Here is a 24,580-nt window from a genome sequence, read left to right as displayed (position 1 = left end):
TTTTCTCTAGCAGGTAGTCAGTCCCAGGGAAACACTCAAAGGTTTCATGAACATTGATATTATTAAAAAAATTAAATACAGAATTTGGAACATAATAATTGCCATTGCTCAGTACTGTATATTCTAATTGTTCTATACTTTTCAGATTTGCCACCATCTCAACATTGAGGTTAACTCATTAACTTTCTCTCCTAATTTCACTCCTTTTCAAACTCTTTTATTTACATAAACCTCCCCTGCAAGAACCAGTTCTAAGACTGTATAATTGCACATAGGATTCAAATATAGAGTCTATATGCATTTATGTAACTTCCATGTGACATGAGTATATATTACTACAGGTTCTACCAGAAAAAAGTGCCTATTTTCTATCTTAAAGCATTGCCATTGATCCATATTGTCTCAGTGAAAACAAGTCAAAGAAATTAAAGGAAAAGTATAATAAGAATTTTCTATGAGGTTGGTCCCTAAAAGAATATCACTTAATTAAATGGACTTACACTTGAGTAAAGATAACTCTGCAGGTTCTAGTTGAAACATCCATCCTCTCAGTGGTTTCAGAGGCAAAATACATTCCATATGGGATAAATCTGCAGAAAAGAAGGTAATTATTACTTACCTTAAAGCAATGTCAAAAAGAGAAGTCTTGAAATTCTTGAAGCCTTGAAAGTGATGTTGATGGTGCTAAACTGGGAAATCTTTCATGTTTCTCAACTTGTTAAACACATCTGAAATAAATGAGACATTTACTGACTGACTTCACGAAGAAAAGCTTTATAAAATCACACATTGACCCAGGGTGTGCATCAGTACTGTGTGTAACACACATTTCTCTCAACTGGTTTTCTTGTTTCCATTATAATTAACAGCTTTATATTTTGATCATGCAGGTGTTCTTACCACTGCATGCTATGAAGCCATTAAAGTCCCAAACTGCAGGTCTAGTAAAAGAGTTTGTGCCCCAGTCTAGGACAACTCCAGTGCATTATTAGAATTCTAACATGGTACAGCTAAAAATAACTTCTCTGCTAATACAAGTAACAGGCACAGAGAGCACAACAACTAAAGTAACTGATAATTAATTAGGGATGGCAGGATTTTTGGGTTCCACAGGTCTGATCCAAAGTCTCTTGCTGCCATAGGAAATATTTTTTTTCCAAGGAGCTTTAATCGCCCTCCTGTTTTCCCCAAGTACATGTCACTGAGGGTTGAGTTCTGATCTTGTGAACCTGAATCCCACAGATACAGGTTCTAGCCTAAATCCTTTGGGCTTCTCTTTTATGTGGGAACTCTTAAGGAAAGCCCCAGGAACTCAGCAAAACAAGAAACTTGTGCCATATTTAGTCAGGATTAATAACTCATAAAATAAATCGCTTTTTGATGTTATTATTTCTACACATGTATAGCACTAATCATGCAAAATATTTAAGCAGCTTTTTAGCCGTCAAATCAACAGGGAAACTTGCATAATCTTAAGTGCCTGACAGGACTGGACCTTAAATGTCTCTAGATGCAATAATAAGTATGGAAAAGATTTCATTTTGTGCAGTATTTTCAGCACAAACTGCATCACAAAGTGTTAAATAATAAATAATAGCAGAGAGAAGTATACACGAGGGAGGAATGATATGATTTCAGAGGAGACTTGAAAGGGGATGTTGATGAGGTGGAGGTTTTAAGAATTAAATATTAAAAGCCAGAAAGGCTGGTTTTGGCTGGGACTGATTGTTTTTCTCAGCTGAGAAATAAAGGGGTTTTCTAATCTACCTCCTGGACAAAGATGCAAGGCTTACTGTCAAACTGTTCTGTGGAATCATCACTGTGCTTAGAGTCTATTTTTAAGAGAAGGCAGAGGATCGCAATTAGCTAACTACAGCCCTCTCCGATTCCAAACGTCTGCTTTGTCCTCTGCCTCACCTTTCTGTTTATTTACCGCTCAACAACTCCACACGGACTTGGCCCAAGTTCCTGAAGAGCGTCAGCGGTACCGTGGGAGGGAGGGTGGGCTGGCTCTGCAGAGCCCCCGCACAGCAGCCCCTTCCCTGGGGCCCACAGCAGCCCCTTCTTCCCTAGCGCCCACAGCAGCCCCTTCCCCGGGGCCCACAGAAGCCCCTTCTTCCCCAGCGCCCACAGCAGCCCCTTCCCCAGGGCCCACGGCAGCCCCTTCTTCCCCAGGGCCCACGGCAGCCCCTTCTTCCTCAGGGGTTGCAGCGAGGCAGCCACTGACGTGCCCCGAGGAAAAGGGACGCAGCTTTCAGCACCAGCCCACTCGGTTAAATCACGCCATAATGGGCTTCTTTCCTACATTTGGTGGCAGCATAGTATTCAGGATAATATTACTGCTACTTGCACAGGTTACCGCCAAACCAAAAGACAGAGATGACAGAGTTAAATAACACGGATGGAGAGTGAATCACTAAAAAGTCTTTCCCAGAGTCAGTTCTCTGTTTGGGGGAAGTTATTTTAATTCTGTGTCTCTCAAAGAATCCGCAGCCTCGCCGTGTCCTCTGGAGCCGGCTGACTGACATTATAACGAGATTTTAAAACAAACGATGCGCAGGGGAAGCTCATGTTTAGCAGACAAAGCCCCGCTCAGCAGCGCGCAGGGCGAGCACCACCGTACCTGCGCCGGGGCGAGGGCAGCCCTCACTCCCGCCCGGGCGTAGCGGAGGTGCTGCCCCATGGACGCCGCTCCGCCCGCAGCACCTGCCTTTGCCTCACAGGTGAGTGGATCTCCGGGCACCGCTCGGAGAGGAGTTGCCGGGAGAAGGAGCGCTCTCCTCATCGGGAGAGGGACGCGCCGCTCTCCTCCCGCGGAGCTGCCCCGGGCTCGCCCGAGGCGTCCACCTGAGCTCGCCGCCTGCCCCGCTGCCCGGGCTGACCTTACCCCGCTCGGCACGGGCCGGGCGGAGCGGGGAGACGAGGCGGCGCTCCCGCGCTTTTGGGGACGCACCTGTGGGGAGCGGGAAGGGTCTTATGTAAGGGATGGCGGGGAGTAGGGCCGATGCGGGGGGTCGGCTCTGCGGCGAGGAAAAGACCCGCAGCGGGGCTGGGAGGGAAGGAAGGGAGGGAGGCGGGAGGGAGAGGCGCCAGGCGGGGTGACGGGCGGGCGCGCAGCGGGTCGGGCTCTCCGGGCTGCACGGCGCTCACCCGCGCGGCGCATCTCCCTTCCCCGCGGCTGAATGCCGCGGCGAGCCCGGGCAGCCTTCGGCGCCCTGCCCTGGCAGCCCGGCTCCGGACGCGGCTCGGCGGGCGCCGCGGCTCTCTGAGGGACCCGTGCGAGGCTCCGCGCCGGGCTGCGCGGGGGAAAGGGTGGTGGGTGCCCCGGCTGCCCCAGGCAGCGCGGGAAGGCTCCTGCTCGCCCGCTCTCCTCCTCCCCGCCCCTGCAGCGCCCTCGCCTCAGCGCTCCCACTGCCGGCCCCTCCACGCCCCTCTCGCCAGCCCGGCGCGGTGCCCCGCACGCCGCCGCCACCTCCACCCCCTGGTCCTCCTCCTTCTTCTTCTTCTCCTCCTCCTCCTTCTCCTCCTCCTCCTCCCGCGCTCCCTCTCACGCGCGCTCCGCTCCACAAGTGCCGCGCGCTCGCTCCCCGGAGCGCAGCGGGGACGGGCTGCGGACCCTGCGCGGGCGGCGGACCCTGCCCGGCCCGACCGGGGCTGTCCGTGGTGCTGGAGCCGAGCGCGGGCTGAACGGCCGCCCGGCCCCTGACGAAGCCCCTTTATGTTCTGCTCCTGGCGCAGCGCAGCATCCAGCAGCTCGAGCGGCGGCGGCGGCGGCGGCATCGCTGAGCCGGGGCTGGGAGGCAGAATGGAAGGCTTTATTCGGCTGCTCTTCGGCTACTTGGTGGCGGACCTTCTCACGCTGGTGTGTCGGGCTCAGGAGAAAGCTGGCCAGCAGCTGGGGAGCTTTGTGGTGCTCTCGGGAGGAAACCACTCCAGCCTTGGGGAACAGCTGGACCCCTCCGAGCCACCTCCCACCCCAGACTACTGTAGGGGCTACTTTGACGTGATGGGGCAGTGGGACCCCCCCTTTAACTGCAGCTCGGGGGAGTTCATCTTCTGCTGTGGCACTTGTGGCTTCAGGTTTTGCTGCAAGTTCAAGAAGACGAGGCTGGATCAAAGCACCTGCACAAACTATGAGACACCGTTGTGGATGAACACTGGGAAGCCTCCTTCCCGCATAGACGACCCTCTGCATGACCCTACCAGGGATAAAACCAACCTCATTGTCTACATCATCTGTGGGGTTGTAGCAGTCATGGTGCTGGTGGGGATCTTCACCAAACTAGGGCTGGAGAAGGCACACAGACCTCAGCGGGAGCACATGTCCAGGTAAGGCTGACTCCCAGCCAGCAGGGTCCCTTCCCCCGACCCCCTGTCCAGCCCCTAGAAAGGAGAGCAGAGCCCGTGTGTTCCTGTGAGACGAACAGCTCCTGCCAGGCAGGCTGCATTCCCCTGCAAGGCAACAGAAAGAGACCAACTTTGCTGAGCAGAGCTCCTGTGGGTCCCTCAGCCCAGGTTATCAGAGTACACGCATATTGAGGAAGACTAGGAATAATTGTGGAGTCTGCACAGACAGTAGTGCATTTTTATCTGCAGTGCCTGACCCTCTCCCCAACAAGATCCAGTAAGTGTTCCCGGATATACTGTGTGTGAATAGAAAACCAAAAAAAAATTCTGAAACCAGCAACACTGATTTATAGAAAGGCTAATGGGTTCTCTCTTCCAACTGTTTCAAAGCTTGGAAAATGTTTTTACTTCTCAACAGAAGGATGTAAACAAATGCCATCTCACCCTCCCTCTCCAGCTGCAAAATGGTTTTGGCAGGACCTTCCCTACTCCCCCAGCCATTGCAAGTGTGAGCTATTTGTAAAATTTCTAAGCTGTGAAAATGAGTCAGGGTGGAAGGGAAGAGGAAGGCACAAAAAGGAAAAGCTATTGTAGAATTTCTTGCCATTTTTTCAGTTACTGTTGGGAGGTAAAAAACGGAAAATGAAAGTCTTGTCTCATCCATGTGTGTATGTGTTATAACTCTCTATCCACGGTGTAGTGGCTGAGTTATATCAAAGAGAACCTCCCCCACCTAGAGTTAGACATGCTGTGTACCATCTACTCCAGATCCTGGCTGCCTAGTGGTGGATAAGCAGGTGGGCAACTCGGGACAGAGCCCAATGGCCTTAACAACATATTCCACACCCAGATTGTCACAGCAGTTCAAAATCAAGGCATAACACATTTGTCAAGTTTGCAGCCTGTCTGATTCTTTATGCTAATCCCAGGCACATGAAAGTAAAGCAGATGGGGGAAAGGCATTAAAAAAGGCAAACAGCTCCATTAAAGAGCCTAAATAGATCCCAGCATATTGGGCAACTTTAATGATGAAATGCAATGAAAGGATACCTTCTACTGGATGTGCAGTGTGGCAAAAAGCTTCCTCTTGCCCTGCCTGCTATTGGTGTAGCTCAGAATCTTTACAGCTTAGATGAAGAGCCATCTTTGAAAGACAGCCCAAGAGATCAACTCAACACCTGGAGCCTTACTTTTACTGAAGTTCCTGCATGACTTTTTAATTAACTGCTTATCTTGAAATGAACAGAGAAAGCCACAGAAATACTCCTGCAAATGCATCACCAGTTCACAAGCTATTATTTGCTATTTATAAACTGGCTGATATGGATATGCTTTTACTACTGAGGAAAAAAGCACATTGCAGAAATTCCAGTCAACTTCACATCGTGTGTCAATGATACTTCTCCAAAGATGTTTTTGGTTGAGCAAGGTATGATAATACTTTAGTAATTTTGAATATTCTCAACAACCAAATTGAGAAAAAGAATACGTAGGTCCCAATTTATTCTTCAAATTTTACTCTTAAATTACAGAGCTTTTTTGGAAAAAGCTTTCCCTTGCTTCAGCCTCTCTCTGTAGTGTCTTGGTACAGACAAAAAAGCAGGGCTTGTAACACAATAACCAGGACAGAGTGAAGTTGGAGCCATCTCTGCATATTAGGGCTTAAATAGGTCCTGTTTCTATGAGTAGAAATATTTGCTATCTAAAGTACAGGTGTGAATTATTCTAAAAGGATATTCTGTCTTAGTTTATGGAAATAGAATTATGGGGGAATGGAAAATCATTCTGATGTCCTTCAGTCATGTATACTGAAGATTAGGTTTCTGAAGTGGTTCTTAGAAAGGTCCTCTGTTACCCTGATTGCTTAACAGTGTCTGTGATCTTGTACTTTTCTTGCCATGAAAATGTTCAAGTCAGGATTATATAGAAACTTAGAAAGTCATGATCACATGGAAAAACAGTCACCCACTCAGTACACATAATAGCTAGTCATGTTCTGAAAAAGCAGTGCTATAGCTCTTTTAAAAAAGAAACACAAAAACCCACAAAACTCTCAGACTCCTATTACAGCTGTGGGGTGGGTTTAACATTCATTTGAAAAGGAATTAAGTTCCTAAATCCATTTTGCAATCTAAAAATATATTAATTGAGTGAAGAGTTGAAGTAACCTCTTAGTCCTCAAATGTGTATTTAACCAAAACATTCCATTCTAGCTCATTTTACACTATTAATGTTCTGAAAAAAGGTTGCAATGCTTATGAACTAATTTACCTGTTCAAATAGCTAATAGTACCAACAATTAATAAAATATGTACCCTATATTCATCTTCTTTTATAACATTCATCACTACAATATCAAAAAAACAAACCAAAAAACAACACTTCTTATGTCTTATATTTTCTTTTTCTCTGTACTGAACCTCACCAATAAGTAGAAGTAGAATGCAGCAAGAGTGGTAGGTAGGCCAAACTCAAGGTACTGAGTGTTACTCCATTTTGGCTGGCAGCAAGGAACACACAGGGACTGATTTGTCATCTATTTCTTTAGCTAAGATTGTCTCCTTTCCCTTCCCTAACCAATGGCTGCACAAGACCTTCAATCCTCTTCATTTCTAAGAACAAATTCACCAATGACAGAGGTGGTACTGCTTGTCAAAAAAGACAATGCATCATGAAAACTGGTTGTTTGGGTTTTTTTGGTTTGTTTTTTTTTTTTTTTTTTGTTTTTTTTTTTAATGGAGGCTGATTTCTTAGAAAACTGAACAATAGAATACAACTAGTGTAAATTATTTATTTCCATTTTTTATTTATTAAAAATAATGTAAAATATGAACAGAGACCTGACATGTGGGAATAAGAACATTGACTTATAAATAGGAAGCAAAACTCTGCCACACTTACTAATTTCTTGCATTATTTCATCTTGCACTCAGTAGATCTGCTGTTGAAGTAAGACACTAGTGTGTGTAAGAGGGGCACAGTGTTAGTAAAGGAAACTTCACACCCACCTTTCATTAAATTTTGTTTACTACTACACCAAAACAAACCAAGAACACTCCATTAATTTCACTGAATTTTCCTGAAATATTTAACAATGCAAAAAGAATTGGAGAAATGTATTTACTTAGTGAAAACCATAGGAAAATAATTTCTATTGGGCAAGTCTGTTGAGGAACAAAGTCAAAATTTGTCCTTTTTTTTGGCGAGCTTGTTACTTCCTTTTGTTTTGACAAAAAAGGCCAGGTGTGGCACTGTTGACATTTCCTTCTCCTCAGATCAGTGCTTGTCAGTCAAACCCCCTGTTGGCATGGAACTGTAAATGTGGAAGATGAAAATGGAGAGGGCAGTTTTGCAGCATTAACTCTGCAGGGTGTGTTTCCTTTTAGATGCCACACAATAATGCTTCATTTGTATCATCCTCCCAATTTTTAAATTTGTTACTTGACACTAAAAGGAGATAAATATTCCCTTCAGCTGCAGTGTCCAACCACTAAGCAGTGACAGTGGTATCCAGAGGAACTCTTCCCTTCCCTCCTGTTTTCTCAGGGAATAATGAAGTGGGTGATGTGTGCTGGCAGAGATGCCAAGGCAGCGAGCGTGGCACTGCTGTGCAGGACAGGACATGGGGCTGAGCAGCACTGAAGCACATCCAGAACTCGGTCAGGCATCCGAGGGCAGCATGTTCTTGCTGCTTCAGACAATGTCAGTGGCCCTTCCAGGCTCCAGCAGTTACAGGCAAGAATCCTCCCTCAAAAATGAATAGAAGGGGAGAAAGCCTAACTTCTGTTTCATGGAGGTTTTCTGTAAATAAAACTGTACCTTTGTCTTCTTCCCTAATTGTTGTGGAGAATGTGCAAACAAACCAAGAACCAAAGGACAATATTTGCAGTCATGGTCCTAGACTATAGCTGCTGTTTCTTGAGGCAGTGCCTCTGAAAGGGTGGCAGCAGCCTTCCAAATATTCTGAGCCATCTGACCCCTTCTTTCTTCCTTCACAATGTGCTGAGCTCATGAGTGGTCTTTTGTTGATCATTCAAAATGTGTGTACCTAAGGCCAAAAATAGTCTGATCTGCCATAATCCTGAATCCTATGTGTGAAATTATTTCCCTGATGGATTTTGACCCAGTTTTGGAGGCAAAATATGACAAGTGACCTTTCATGAAATCACCTGTTTCAGCTTCTCCAAGCTTGTACCATAAGGGAAATGCCTGGTTCCACATTCTTTATAACAGCCCAAACCATTATTATGTATCCAAACAGAAAAATTTTATGGCAAGGGAAATGCTGAAGTTTTGTGACACTTGGATAGTTCATGAACTCCTGTGTAGGTAACATTTCTCCACTTTTGTAATACTGCAATCAATATCAATGCACAGGACCTAATGAGATTGTTACCTGATTAGAAAGTTATCTTGCATTTTGTATTTTCTTAAAAAAATCATTCAGTATAGCAAAGGTGTAGATAAAGACCTTCTATGTGTGTATATATATATATATATATATATATATATATATATATATAACTTTTTCATGGGACTCACTCTAACAATTTCTTCAGATAATAAACAAAATATATGTATGACTGTATTTAGATGAGGCAAATGCATGAAGGTATTATAACAGTCTGTTGGCCCATGTGGAATTTTTCAAAGCAAACATCTATTCAAGGCTTTTTTCATGTAGTGGAGTACAAACCTCCCTTTATCCATTTAAGTGTATGGGCAAATCCCTAAAAGAACAAAGTGCAGGTACAGCATTTCCTTTGTACTTCAGTGGTAGAAGCTGCTACTCATTTTTAACTCTCCTTGACATCAGTGGAGAATAAGGACAAGCTCTTAATTATATGAGCTATTCTGCTCTGGGAAGACTGTGCAACTTTGGCTAACACAGTACAAACATAGGTGCTGTGTTGTTAAAACCTGAACTGGATGGTGAGTAGTTCCTCTTAATATAGAAGGAGTTGGACAGCTAATTCCTTAAAATCCATTTGAAAAAAGCCACCCTCAAATGGTAGAAAACTTCCCATTTGCCTAGACAGGCAGTAACTAATCATACAGGGTGCTATTTGCAAGTCTACAGCAAACAGTATTTACTATCAGATTAAGGGGCAATGAGGAAAGCATTTATGAAAACCCACTCTCACAAAGTTAGGAAGTGCTAAGATCTCACAGTCTCAACTCCTACAATGGAGTTAGGAACTTTCACTTTTCAGAAATGTGTCCAGCTGCCTGTGGGATTAGAAGTAATATTGATGTCAATGATTTTCTCTGTGTAAAGACATATTTGCATAAATTGACTAGATATTAATGGCTTTGGTCCACATTTATTTAAAACTGTTTTGCAATACAATGCCTTCCTTCTACATCATCTTATACATGTCTTTGTGAGATTTCTTCTGTTGAATTTTTATTATTTTGCTATGTAGGCCAGCTCTGCTATTTCTGCTGTATAAGCACTGCTTCAAATGGGAGCATTACTCTGATACCATTAATCATTTGGTTACTGTCTCCTGACCTTTACAGTATCAACAGAGTATTCTCTAACATGTTGATCACAACTGTAACTAATATTTTAATAACATAGTGCTAGCCATAAACACAATGAAACATCAGGATTGCTCAGCTGTGCACCAAAGCTATCCCTGCAGTCAGAAAGTAAGATCCAGCTCAGGATTCCTCTCTGTAAATTAGATGAAGCTGCTTTTTAATATTTAAAAGTACAGAGCTTCTTGATCAAGAAATCATCATGTCACAGAAGCACAGTGGAGGAGCTAGATGGCACTTACAATAGATTTCAACAGTGAATATGCTTATTTTTATTTATTTTTTTAGTTTATAAGCTAGTATTTCTTGATGCATTATCTGGGACACTGTATGTAATTTCACAGAAAATTAAACTAAACTGGGCATAGTGCCCAGAAAATGCATCCATGCCCTTAAAAAATAGCTCAAGAGGTCTCAAAATTAAAAATAGTCAAACAAAAAGGAGGTAAATAATGGTCCATGAGGCACTGACCTGAATAGAAAAGATGCCCATTGAACCCTGAAGGCACTGGTAACATACACTGCAGCTTTGCTTTGCCTGAGCAGCAGCTTTTGCAGCTGGGCCATCATGTGCAGGGTGGCTCAGCAGGTGGCCCCGTGCACAGAGCGAAGGGCTGGTCCTGCTCCTGCACCGGTCAGTGGCACAACAGCCCAGAGGCTCAGGCAGAGCTGCCTGGGGCCATGCTGAGGGGGTCAGAGCTCAGAGCTCAGTCTGTAGCTCTGGATGCACAGGGCCCATCGGGTGGGTGCTCCTCTGTGTGCCTGAGCGTGGGCTGACACTCAGCGGGACACCGGGCAGTGAAACAAGGAGGAAACACAGCAGAGTGGGACCAATCTGAGAGGCACACTGCCTGGAGCTCTGCACAGCAAGCCCACACCCAGCACCAGGCTGGGCCTTGCCTAATTTAGGAATCCTTTATCTTGCTCCCTCTTTGCTAGCATAAAGCTTTCCTCCTGTTTCTGAACTGGTCTCAAAGGAGTGTTCCTGTGCAAGCTTTGCTCTGTCTTAATGACTAGGATACTCACCAAAGCTGGAAAAGACATTTTTGGTCTCCCCTTCTGGATGAGAAAAGCTTAAATCTGCCTACTGGATTTCTACAGGAAAATTCCATGACTTTTCAACTTCAGTGACATTTTTGGATGAAAATTGTGAAGACCATTTGTTTGTGTGGTGCTCTGTGCAAGTGCATGTGTGAGAATTTAGTTTGAGAGGCTGTGCTGGTAACATAGTGTGAAGATAACTAGTTTGTGAAAGGCATAGACATGGATTGGGTGCTGAGGTGCTCAGCTTAACCAGGATGGCAATGTTCCTGAGCACATGCAGTGGCAGAACTCTGCAAGTCTCAACAAACCTAAATTCTGTTCCTCCAAAGTGAAGACAGCTAAAGAACTTAATGTGTTTCTGTGTTTTCCTTCTAGCACACTGTCTAAGCCAACCTAAAAAGAGCCTTAGGTGCGAAGTCTCACAATGAATCTGCTTCCCTGAATTCATTGTGAAGGGAGCTGTTTTCTCTAGCAGACATTATGATCAAACTGAAAAAGAGCTTGTAACATATTGGTGATGTCTTACAGACTTTGCAGCTTCATTCTGGTTTTGTTTGGTTTCCAGGGCTCTTGCTGATGTGATGCGACCTCAAGGTCCTTGTACAACAGATCACATGGAAAGAGACCTAAATATTGTAGTGCATGTGCAACACTATGAAAACATGGAGACGAGGCCTCCTCCAAATAACTTACGTAAGTTGATTATAACTTTGTCAATGTCTGGAATGCTGGTGCTAAAATGAGCATTGTGAAACAAATCTGGTTGGATGTAAATGAGGATCAAGAGCACATTTGTTCTTGCAAACTAGAAATATTCCTTATCTCAGAAGTGGAAATATTTAGAATTTCCTAGTGCAAATAGTACAACAGTGAGAGAAAGAAATTTTGAATAGGAAAATTAGTTATTTATATTTAACTAGTTGTCTTGTTTGACGTGTTTTGTATCTTTGTCTCCTTCTACTTGGTGTTTCTGCTTAGCTCACGAACCTTTGCCTTATTGTGGTGTTTTGTTACTAACTGTTAAGGTTACAGCCAAATGTAACAAAATGTTTCATAGGGCTGTAATATTCAATAAGAAACTGTAATATTCAATAAGGTATCATTAGGCTGTTATATCATAACCACTAGCAAAATAATTCAACACTTTCCTGGATAGCATCAAGTTTTATTTGGTTTTCATTTTAAAGGAAAGATGAAAAGAAGATTATTAAGTTTTAAATAATATTTTAATTCTGTGTCTGCTATTACATATTTATGTTATTGAAGTCAAGAAAAGAGCTTCAAAGGAAATATGGTGACATTCCAAGTGGTTCTGAAGTCCTGGGCAACTTATTTCTCAGTCTGTGTTAGACCACAGTACAGATCTTTCTCATGCTCAGATACATATTCCTCTTGTAATGAGCAATGCCACTGCAGTCTAATTGGAATATATATTTATGTATCTTATATTCAACCTATCTTAAAGATATATATCTCTAAATGCATAAATCTGCTTCCAAATTAGAGTTATATTTACAAATTCAAGTTCAAAGTATGTATAAAATAAAAAGGAATCACTCAGGAAGGTTTAGATTGTTAGGTAGTGGATGGCTTTATTCTGTGCTGTAGATCAATGTAGATGTGAATTTTGCTGCAAATATACTTTTACTGCATTGGTGTTTGGATTGTGGAACATTCAAAACATGTGCACTGGTCTTTTCATTAACTATGGAAAGCAGGAAATTTGCCTATATTTGGAGTTTTATTTGGACTGCATTGTGCAGATATTGTGAGATTTTTAGAGCTTCTTTTGGTGGAAGGGTGTAAAAACGATGGGAGAAGGTGCAGATCCATGTGCTGGAGGCACTTCTGGTACCAGTTTGTGGGAGAGGCTGAGGCCATTCCTCATGTACATCCTTACAGAGTGACAGAAGAGAATTAAGGCTGTGACCTCTGATAAAGACACCACATATAATGAGTGTGACATCTCATGTGTGTGAAGTGCTTCCCCTGGGCCTGTGCAGGTGCACACTGCAGCCTTTACCCCTGACCCTGCAAAAACACACCTCTGCTGGAGGGACTTGCCCTTCTCTGTCAGTCAGAGGTGCTCAACCTGCTGGACCTGAGGTGGTTGAATTCTGGAGGTTTAAGGAGCAATGGAACATGCACTATATCTCTCTTTGCTCTGTGTTTAAGCTCTTTGCTGATGCCTGATCCTTCCTGTGACCATGTTTTCAAGAATGGTACTGAATGGCTATGAAGTTTGGGTTCAATCTTTATTCTCTCTCAAATGTGAAATGTTTATTCAGAATCCCAGTTAATGAAGGAGCCAGAAAATAAAGAGGTTCTGACTGCATTGATTGTATCTAGATTTTTATAATGATCACACTGAGATATTTTGATTAAAACTATATACTACAATATATGACATAACACAGGAGGCCTTTAAACTCATTGTTTATTGGATGTGAATTCAGATTTAAGCCTGGCTTTTGTGGACTCTTGCATGTAATTGCAACTCAGAGCCACACAGTTACTGGATGAAGGAAACAAAAAAAAGCTACATTTAGTAGGGTGTTGGTTTAGGAGGTCCTCAGCCATGCACAGAGCCCTGGCTCAGAATGTGGCACTGGCACAGATGGAAGAGCTCTGTGTGAGGCAGCTCCTGCCCCACTGCAGCTCAGAGCACAGGGGCACTGCTGCTGCTTTGGGCTGTGTTTATCCACTGGGTGGGGGACAGGGCAGTGCCAAGCCTGCCTCACATTCTCTCAGCCCTCCTGCTGCAGGAGGAAACCCAGCAGCTGTGATGGGAACTCTTTCAGTCTTAATCAACTTCGTGCATTAAGTCAATAATTTTAGATTGTTTTGTGCAAACCTTCAAGTGGTGAAATTACTCAAGGCATTCTCTAACCAATACTGCATACATTTTTTTCAGAGAAGGGCATCATTGTTCTATAGTTGTTGCCATTTTAGACTCATAAACTCATGTAAAACACAACTAAACGACCTCCTAGAATTAGCCAGAATATCACAGATGACTGAAGTCTGTTGAGAGCATGTGCATTTATGGTGCAGAAAAAAATCTTAAAAGGCAGATCATTAAGACATTTTCTAAGCCCAGTATCTTAGAAAATTGGAATTTTATATCGGAGTTCTGAAACACTGAAAGAGAAGATACTGCTCTCAGAAACTGTGGCAGTGGAGCATTACTGACTACTAGTGCTGGAAAAGTAACAGGCTTTCTTGGGGTATTTCTACAAGCAAATAAACCAGAGTGAATTACAGCTGTCAGAGGAATTCTATTCCAGATCTTTACTTATGCAGAGAAAATGAAATTGTACAAAATTATTGTATCATAAACTTTAATATGTATTTTTAAAGATTCCTAAGTTAATACTTTCTTACTGCTTTCCATCTCAAAAAGAGACTGAAGTATTTGAGGCTGATGTACTTTTCATGTTAGTCCATAGGGTATTAAGAGGGCAGGAGAAGCTTCTTAGGCATTTTGTTCCCCTTCCATATTGTGTCTTTCACTGAAGGCAAACTGCTGAAGACCAAACATTATTAAAAGTGTTCTAGTTTGAATGTTCATTTGCTCTTTCTGTCCTCTTGAAAATATTTTGCTGACGTTGCCAACCCATTCTGAAAGTGTTTTATGAAGGGAAGCTCTTTTGTCAAAATGACAAACTAAACATGATCTCTGACACTGAAAATGAGTGTGTTTCTGTTTCTGGACTGTTTGTTACCAGAGGACAAAGATTTCCTCTGCTGCCTGCAGCTAGCACAGCTATTTGCCAAAACTCTCAGGCCAGTGGAAGGCCAAAAGATTTCTTTTCAGCATCTTACAGTTTCCTCAGTTTCTTGTGATACTCAGAAAAGGACAGACACATTGGAGGTTGTGGAAAAACACAGGTTTTTTCTTTGCCCATGTGAATCCAGACAACCTAGATGATTTTTAGGAAAAATGACTTTGTCCTTAGTGGTTGTTGTCATAATTTTCTTCTAGGATTGTGCTTTCCTTAGGATTACTTTTCTGTTTTCCCCCTTCATTCATGCACATTAGAATGTAGTGGTGCTTGGTAAACAAGCACAGATTTCTACCAAGAACCAAAGCATTCAAGTCATCTGACAGGAGATGTTAAATAAAATAGAATGGAAAAAAACACAAAGCCAGACCCAGACTTTTCTGCAGAATTTGAGTTGTGTTCATCTCTGACTTTCATGAATCTTAAGAAAGCAGCAGCATTTGAGGTATTCTCTTTTCTTCTGGGTGTTTTTTCTACTTATTGTGTTAAAAGTAAGGGATTTATTTAACTTGTTGGGATTATAACTCTGGTGTAGTGGGAGTTAGGAGACTTTGTAGCTTCATCCTCATTTCTGAAACGTGATTACTGCTATTATTTCTGATTCATGATCTATGATAGCACAGAGAAAATGTACTTAAGTTAGTGCAATCCACAGGCACTTTCCCTAATGATCAGTAAAAGCTCTGTTGCTCTTTCCCAATAACTAGCCTTGCACTGGTGAATTGAAACAATTTCTGCAGTCTCCCAAGGTAAAGGTGACTTTAAAAGAAAGCCAATTATAGATTAAGGAGGTTTTAAGATGAAAAATGCCACCTTTTAGTTAGTTTGACATGTATGGATTATTTATTTATTTTGAATTTAACTTGAAAAAGTGCCTTTTAAGCACACCATTCAAAGGAGGAAGTGTTGCACTCATCAAATGGCCAGTTTTAGTACCGACCAATGATTTGCAGCACATGTGATTAAAATTACTTTTTTAAATATATGCAGCAACATGTTTGCTGCTGCCTTTGATTGTCAGTTGTCCTGGATATGGATTCACAACAAATGCTAATGCTGAAAACAAAGCTAAGACATTCCTGTAACTGGTGCCTTATGATAAGTTAACTTTGTTTCTGTGTTGAGATGGTAGGCATTTCAATAGGAGGGTGTTTTCTGAAGTTCTTGTGTATTGGAATCAGCATTCTCTACTGCATTTCCCTGTGCTTTCTCCCATCTCTGTAAGTACAAGTCCAGCCTGTGTTTTCCAGTGAGGGGAACTGTCACTAATTTGCTCTATGAAAATAGAATTTCCAAGAATTTTTTGTGGTCTGTTTCATTCCCCAGTGAATATACAAAGTACTTGACAAAGTAATTATTTTTATGTTTAACATACCTGAACATGTTTACATGAGGTGATTCATTGTGTTGCTCATTGGAAACAAGTGTAGAGGCTGATAAAGAAACTTGAGTAAAGAGAAGTGCTACAGCTCAAAATACAGAGCTCTTGAAGTATATCAAACATAGTAACTAATTTGCTGACACAGCAACTGTTGGACAATTAATTGCATAATTCTGAAGAATTAGTTGTTGAGAATGTGCCTTAAAACTCCACCAAACCCCTTGTTTAGACAGAGAGCTGCAAAATCCAAAGGAGTGAGCAAATAACTGTGTTTGGCTTTGTTGGTCTCTGGCTTGTTTGGGTGCAGTAAAAGTGCTTTTCTCAGGCCTGGCTCCATGTACAGGTCTGGCAGAGAGGAATTGCACTGTTTTCTTCATAAACTTCAATTGGCTGCTCCTCTGCCCACTTAGAAGGACAAAACAGAAGCAGAAGTTGAGTTGCACAGACAGGGCTCCAGCTGAGTTTTATGAGGGGAGAGAGGGACAACACTAATAAGTTTTCAGCCAAGAAAAAGATAGTTTTAGCAGAATGACAGTGAGTGAAGAAGTGCTGCTGATGGAGTGCTCCAAGACAGTGAGGGATGAGGGAGAATAAAATGTCCAGTTTAACTGAGGATGTCCTTATTCCCAAGAAGCTGCAGTGCTCTGACAGAGGGCAGGGACTGCAGTCACAAAGGATGGGGAGCTGGCTCACATTTAAAGGCACTGCCAGTGTGCAAAACCTCATTTTGCTGGGGTTGCTGGGACCTGTGCAGCAAGCACATGAACACTGTTTTAAAAAAATCCAGTAAGGTAGGTTAAATATCTGAGTTAAACCAGGTTTAGCTTTCAGTTAACCCTGGGAAAGAGCTACTTACGGCATTCTGGTTGTAATATACCACAAGGAGGGCAAAGTCCACATTTGAGTTACACATTTTACAAATTAATCATCCAAGGAAAAGCCCAGACTACTATCACCATAAATAAATACTGTATTTTTAAAATAAAAGTTCTGTTTGAGGTTAGAAGCTGCAAGCTGCTTTGTCCCAGCTATCTTGAGACCAATTTTTAAACACCTTTAAATTAATGTCTAGATACTGACAACTGAAATCACCCTAAAAGTAGAACATCAAAGCATTAGCAAATTGGTGATAGACAGCAATACATTCCAGACATACAGAACTTCCTTGCTGGAATCCAAATTTCCCAGAGAAATTTAGAGTCTGAAAATACATTCCTCTTGCAACTCAGTCCCTGTAAGGCAGTAATGTTTAATCAGCTCTGAATGTCTGTTTAGTCTCACAATCATTAATAGAAAAAGTTTTTAATTTACGTTCGGATTTTAATTCAGATGCCTGATGCTGATTTAGAAGAAGATGCTCTGAAACTTGTTGGAACACCAGTGAATGTATTCCCTGAGAACAGGAGCTTCTGGGTTTGTTTAGGAAAGACAAAAAGTAAAACGAAGGAAATTTCTTATTTGTCATTGACTGTTGGTACCTTACTTCAATTATATTTTTTTAAAGGATGATTTTGAAAATGTTACTATCTATCATACACAATATGATTTCATAACTAACATTTCTATAACTACACCACCAGTCTTCACCAAGTGTAGCACGTCAGAACTCTAGCAATGATTCCACCATACTGTTAAATCCTTGCCTTTGGAATCATCCTGTTGGCTTAATCTGGCAAATGAAATAGAAAAGAAAAGCAAAAGCAAACAGTTTTGCATGAACGAGACTGAGGGATTTCATCCTGGGTCTGTAACCAAATCAAACTGTGAACTTACCATCAGTACAAATCTTCAGTGGGTCTCTTCTTTATTCTAAAATACTTCTTGTTAAATACAGTTTTACTGGAAGCACCATGAAGTTGTTATGGATCCTACCTGCAATTTTAGTTTTGAGCCATATTGGGTGGGTTTTCATAAGCTCTGCTTGTATAACCATTTCCATTACAACTGAACAATGAAGTTTCTGCTTTATCTTTCTTCATTTATTGTACAATAAGAACAATTAGATTAGATTACTGCCTTGCATCCTATCATTTACTTCTATTCAGCTTTTAATTCAGAGAAATTTGACATATCTTAATAAACATATTCATCAATGTAAAGTGTCTTTGGGAGAAACACAGTTAATCACTGACATTATCCTTTAGTGGCAAGAATTAACATTATGGTAATAAAAATATTAAGAATATATTTTTACATTTTATACTGTAATTTAAAAGGGTGAATGATTATTTAATTAAATAAAAATACTGGCATGACAGAAGAGAGCATTGCTGTACTAGACTATTATATAGGCAGCTTTGAGTCACACAACAGCAGACTGGAAAAGCACATATAAAGGATGAGACTCATTCTGCTGTCATTGGGGTGCAGATTAGTGCTTTGAAATGTTGCCCAATAGCACAGGGATGTATTTACCATCCAAAAGATGAAAAGTTCAAGATCTTTGGAAAACAGTGATGTGTTTCCCTTGTGATTCCACTTTCCCTCTGCCATCTAAATTTTACTCATTAAATGAGGTGCTGTTCCTATCATCTACTACTCAATTTAATATCTAAAATTCTATTTTGTCTTTGGACAGGCATGCTGAATAATGGTGTTCTCAGTGTTGAATAACTCCCAGTGCCAAATATTCCCACTGTTACCCCCAGCTGGCAGCACCATCAGTCACCAGTGCTTCGTGCCTGTTGCAATCTTTCATGTCACTGGGATTCTTGATGTCAAAAACTGGTACAGAAAACAATCCCAAACTAATGGGAATCATGTTTTGAAAAAACCCAACATTCCAACAACATGCCCTTTTTATGATTTTAAGGAGCCAGGTCTGGGCCCCTTAAAATGAAGAATAGAGACTGATACATCTCATTGTTTAATATGGCAAGGGTTGTTTCACTGAAAGACAAACAAGAAGCACCTTTTGCTGTCATTGTTGCTTTGCCAACACCTTCACACAAACTGCACTTGCCTTTTCCACACCAAAACAATATCGCTTTTAACTGCTGACATACAGCTTAATCATCTCTCTAAATCCTTGATCTCCTACCCTCATATTTTGTTTCAAAAGTCATAGATGTGTAACAAAAGTGATAAAAACATAAATTCACTCATTCATCAGTTTCTGTCCATGCACTGAGTGAGAGTGTTAACTATTGTAAACTAGTATATCCACATAAAAAAATATAAATTCTTATCACTCTGGCTGTGCTAAACTTTTATAATACTGTATTTTAGATCTTAAAAAGCTCTTCTCAGTAATTTAACATTCTGTAAAATCACTTTACTCTTAATTTTCTGATCTGTCATACCAACTTTGCCAAGGAGAATCAGTACAGGGGTTACAAAATGAACTAGAAGAGGTTGACTGCGTACATTACAAAGCTCATGAATACACATCTCAACATTACCAGGCAACTGGGAGATGCTATTCAGAGAGAGATGTGCACAAATTTCAATCTACAGTTTCAATCATAAGTGATTTTCGGTACTTTGTTCTATGTTCTGTGCTTTACATCATAACTTTCCTCGAAATGTACACATTGGCTTTGATTCCAATTTTATTATCTTACGATAAAGTCAAGAAGGGAACCAAGTGTGTTTAATATTTATGAAAGAACTTTTTAAAAAAAGTTTTATAATAGAAGAAAAAAGTAGTTGGAAAAAAAATCTCTGGACTCATGATACAAGACTACATTGATAATCATTCCCACATTATTATAATGCGGATTTTAATTTAATCTTTAATTTTTAGTTATCATGTCTAAATAGCTTTTAAGATCCCTTCAGTAACATAATTTTGGCTTTAGCTCATATCTGTGCACCCAGGCTTAAGGCTCTTACTTCTGAATCCATAATGAATCTGTAACATAATCCAAAATAATCCAATTGCCTTTTGCCATCCACTCTTTACAATTAAAGGAAAGGCACATTTGATAAATATTTATATGCACACACACAAGCATAGACTAAAGAGAATGTGCATGACAAGGCCTGGACATTATTAGCATTCTATCTGTTAGGTGGAGGTGTCCACAATAAAGTGCCTCAAACACAGATCAACTTTTTACCCTGGAAAGTTTGTTCTCACTGTGTTAGTTCACCTTGTACACTCTACTGCAGCAGCCAGGAAAAACCCCAGCCTTTCCCATGAAGGCACTTGCCCTTCCAGGGCTAATCTGATCCCTTTTGAACTGCCTTATTGTTTTCTCTTAATACATTGTCCACTTATACTAAACCTTGTGCTTCCTATTGCTGTGTCTTCTGCTGCCTGTCCCAAGCTGGTCCTCTGTGGCCACAGATCCTGTTTGGTGGTGCTGGGTTTGACTGCTTTGGAAAGTCTGCAGTCAGCCATCCTGGACAACAGATGCAAGAACACCACAGGATAGGAAAGTACAGCATTTATTTATCCCTGGGCACTGAAGACTGACCAGTCTGACCTCTGGATTACAGAGTGGCAGAGGGTGTGATTCTGAGCTGGGGCAGGCACAGCCTGTGAGTCTTGCCACGAAAGTAGGAGGTGGACAGTGCTCAAAGTCAAGGCCAGTTTAAGCCAATTAGATGAAAAATTTAATTGGTCAAAGGTCATAGTAAAGAATTTGTTATCTCTAATGGCTCAAGGATTTTACCCTGGGGCACTGCAGCTCATGTGGGGTCTCATATAGACCTTATTGAGGGGAATTGTAGTTTTGTTATTAATCTGAAGTAAGGAGAGAGATAAAGGAACGTGAAGGAGGTTTATCTTATGGCTTTGCAGAATAAAACACGACACAGCTGAAAGAGTTCAGTGTTGGAAAAGGAAAAATGCTCATTGCCCAGAGCAATACAAACGAGTTAGGGAAGTGCAGTGAAAACTACCAACTCATTTACCAAACCAAACTCTCCTGAGAAGTGGTTTGAGAAGCCAAGAGGCTCAAAGAAGTTTTCAGCTAGATGCATTTTTCATTTTTGCTCTGATTTTAGGGAAGTTGAGGAGTCTGCAAACAAGGAAAGTGTCTGTGCCCTTGGCACACGGGAAGAAGGGAACCTTTAGTGCTCTCCTTCCATGCCATGCCTTTTGGCAGCACAGCTGTGGAGCTGGACAGCAGCTGCCACCCCAGTGTGGGGGACAGGCCCCTTGGAGGGCAGTGCATCCCCAGCCACTGAGCCCTGGCACAAAGCACAGCCACAGGTGGCAGCTCTCACCTATGGAAATGGCCTGACATTTGTCTGGAATGTGACAGGAGCACCAAGTGCACTGGATTTGTTTCCCAGAGGCCCTTCCAAGTGTGGAGGGATCCAAGGCAGCACGTTTGCTATGGAGGGGTTGGCCAAGAACACACACACTGACTGCTCTGCTAGTCTGGCCTATGCAAAACAACATGCTTGGATCATTCACAGGCAAATTACGAGATGAACTGTAGTGTTAAAAGAATGAGGCCTCTGAATGGTATTTTATAAAAAGCTTCCAAAAAGGGATTGTGGTTGTTTCGCTAATAGCTTTGCTCTAACTCATCAAATGACTAACTCTAGTTTAAAGAATATATTTTGCATTTATAATAATGGTTCAAAGCTGTAGAGTTGGAACACTGCATCCCTCCTACAGTAATCCAGATTCCTGTTACACTTTCAAGTTAATTTCTGAACAGCCATTGGTACTGTGAGGAAATGTTCCCTATCCTTTGTCAAAAGTAAACCTGAGCACCACTGCAGTTAGAAGAGTTTTGAGTTTCCAGCCATGGCCAGGACATGCTCTACTTAGTTAAATGAACTTCTCTAAGGATTTTTAAATTAACTTCTCTAAGGATTTTAAGCAAAATCATTCACATTAGTGATTGATTACTCCTTTCCCATAACTTTTACACTTATTTTTCTTGGATTCTTGTTTTTCCTCCTTGCTTAAGGACTTCCATGTAAGAAAAGAGGTCTGTGAAAAGGAGTAGTTTCTCTCAGAAATAATTAACCCCAGTAAAGACCTTCAAGGGATAAGATATTTGCAAAGGGGTTTTTGCCAAATTTTTACTAAAGACCTCCTTAAGAGCTCTATTAGCAAAATTCACTTATAACAGCCATCTCCTCATTCTCTAGTATGTGTCTGGGATTTATCTTGTGTTTAGAAATTTTTGTATCCAAGTTAGTAAACTAAAACTTTACCTTGGGAGCCGAAGTAAAACCATGCAAAGTTATGACTGTGGTGATAGAGAAGTCAGACACTAAGTCTGGATAAAAATGCTTGTAGCAAAATCAGTAACAAATATCACAAACTTCTGAACCTTTAAGAATATTAGAAGTAAAATTATTTATGCTTCTTTGCTAATGTCCCCATTTTAGCAGATATATTATAGAGGATAAGTATACAAAATACAATTTATATTATTAGGCCAGCTCTTTCTACAATTTGTTTATTAAATTAATAATTTAATGCACTCATCTAAGAATTACCTGACTAATATTTTTCCAGCTGTGATCCTATGACTCTTATAGAGAGGTCTAAATAACTTTATGCAAATAGATGAGGTTTATTTCCTCTCAGAGTAAGCAAATTACAGTAGAGAGAAGAACAGCATTGCTGCAGGGATCTTTTCAGGCACATACAAATGACACACTTTGTATTATGATGATCTTGTATTGCCATAGTCTAGCATTTTAGAGCCATTAACATTTAGTTGTGAAAATCTGGTTTGAAATATTTATTTGCAAGCTACACTTTATTTCCTAGGTGATGGGTTTTCCATCATTTCTACAAATACAGAGAGAGAGATGAAGATGTTTCTGGAACCAGAGACACAGAACTAGAGTATTGCTGCAAGTGTGAATCCCCTATCTGCCCCATGCATAGGACAAGATTTCCAGATTTTGTAAGTGCCAAAATGACCCAAACATTTTTAGAAAGGAAGACAAGTGGTCCATGAAAATCTGGCCTCTGTGACTTAGTGCTTTGCTCTGCTGAAATTGTGCACTGCAATAACACTGAAGTTTCCCTTTCCTCCTCACATCTCTTGTTTGTCCATCAGGAAGAGTAAGGATTGTGACTCTCCCCTCCAGCCCCTCTGCATCTCAGTTACCCATATGCAGGACCTCAGGTTCCTCTGGTATTTCTTGATTTTGTCTGGACAAAAAATAATAATCTCTGGCATTTCTGGAGTTGCCGATCCTGGTGCCCATGCGCTGACTGGTCAGCAAGCACAACAAACCAGGCAAAGGTTTTCAGCCTTTTGTCTCCAATCAGTCACTTGCTTTCTGATCAGCTGTAGAAACATCTCATCCTTGAGATCCCAATAACACCAAAAAGGGCAAGGAGTTAAAAGCTACTAGAGGGAGTAACAGATAGCTAGAGAAAATAAAACTTACATTACCCATGTTCTCTTTGAAGAACAATAAACCTTGAGTTATTTACTGAGTGCAATAAAATGCTACAGGGCATTGTTAGCACAAAGTTTGGATCCATAAATCAAAGAAATATTGAGATGCTGCTCTGAGAGTCTGTAATCATCAAACAAGGAGGTCTAGTCCTCAAAGGCTGGGAATGCCAGGAAAACAAGAAAAGAAGGATAGAATAATCTATGGCACATCCTTTTCCCTGTGGATCAAAGAACTTCTTTCTCAGGTCGATACCTCCCTGGTTTGCTGTGTCTAAATTATTTGTACAGGAAAGTCTGAAAGAAGTCATGACATGTCAGAAGGTCAGATCATGGAGGAAAATACAAACTCAAAATTTAGCAGAAGATTTTTCTATTGCTAATTATTCTGATTTCTATTTTACATGATATTAAGTGTGTGCTAGAAGCTTCCAAGTGGAAAACCCTCACAATAGTTAATGGAGTTCAAAAGCATCATTAATCCTCTTTCATGGCTTGAGACACTCTTGGGAAAGAAGATGCTGCTCATCTTCAACGATGCAAAGTCACCAGTGTTAAGCAATCTGAGGCAAACTAGCAAGTTACAAAGGGAGAAGCCCTAAGGTCATATTTCCCAGTGGGAAATCCATGGGGGTAGAAAGGAATTAACTGTCCCCACACACCTGTAGCCTGTACAGAGTTTGAGATCAGTGCACCCTGACAGCTGGTGACCACGAGCTGTAGCTTTCAGAATACTCCTCACATGTAGATTCTGATGAGTCTTTTCTGCTTTGAAGGGATTAACAGAAGAGGAATAATTTTTTCGTAATTATTATGCCAGTAAATTAAAACTGGAACATATGCATGTCATAGTCCACCATCACATGCATGGCTGAATCCTGGCAGTCCGGATGCCATGATCCATCATCTGAAGAATCCTCATGGAATATTCTCACAGTACCTTGTGTCCGTGGATTTCACTGGATTTGACCTGTGGGAGATTATTCTAAGTGCTTTGCAGACTCTGTCTTGTGGATTTGGTATCAGTGACACCTTCTAACTGTCCCTGTCACCAACCTTCCTCTGGTTAACGCATGGAGTGCTTTTTTTTCACTGGACACAGGGCTAAAACTTGTGCATGGTTCCTCTTGCGCTGAAATGTCTCCTGACCC

General features: G+C 41.4%; 1 protein-coding gene across 2 annotated transcripts in view; it reads left to right on the top strand.

Moving 5' to 3' along the window:
- Nucleotides 1-2,593: 2,593 nt before the first annotated feature.
- SHISA9 (shisa family member 9) overlaps nt 2,594-24,580 on the top strand; it is a 174,105-nt gene continuing 152,118 nt past the window's right edge. Inside the window, exons 1-3 of one of the 2 annotated variants that reach the window (XM_071570802.1) lie at nt 2,594-2,723; nt 3,739-4,329; nt 11,501-11,628. In XM_071570802.1, coding sequence (XP_071426903.1) covers nt 3,806-4,329; nt 11,501-11,628 — 652 coding nt within the window. In that variant the 5' untranslated portion in view covers nt 2,594-2,723; nt 3,739-3,805. Of the gene's footprint in view, nt 2,724-3,627; nt 4,330-11,500; nt 11,629-24,580 lie in introns of those variants that run through there. The other variant, XM_071570801.1, reaches the window with a different exon arrangement.

The sequence above is a fragment of the Pithys albifrons genome, chromosome 16, assembly GCF_047495875.1.
Source record: "Pithys albifrons albifrons isolate INPA30051 chromosome 16, PitAlb_v1, whole genome shotgun sequence".
Lineage (NCBI taxonomy): Eukaryota > Metazoa > Chordata > Aves > Passeriformes > Thamnophilidae > Pithys > Pithys albifrons.
Note: the sequence above shows the minus strand (reverse complement) of the source record. Positions and strands in the feature narration are given on the sequence as shown.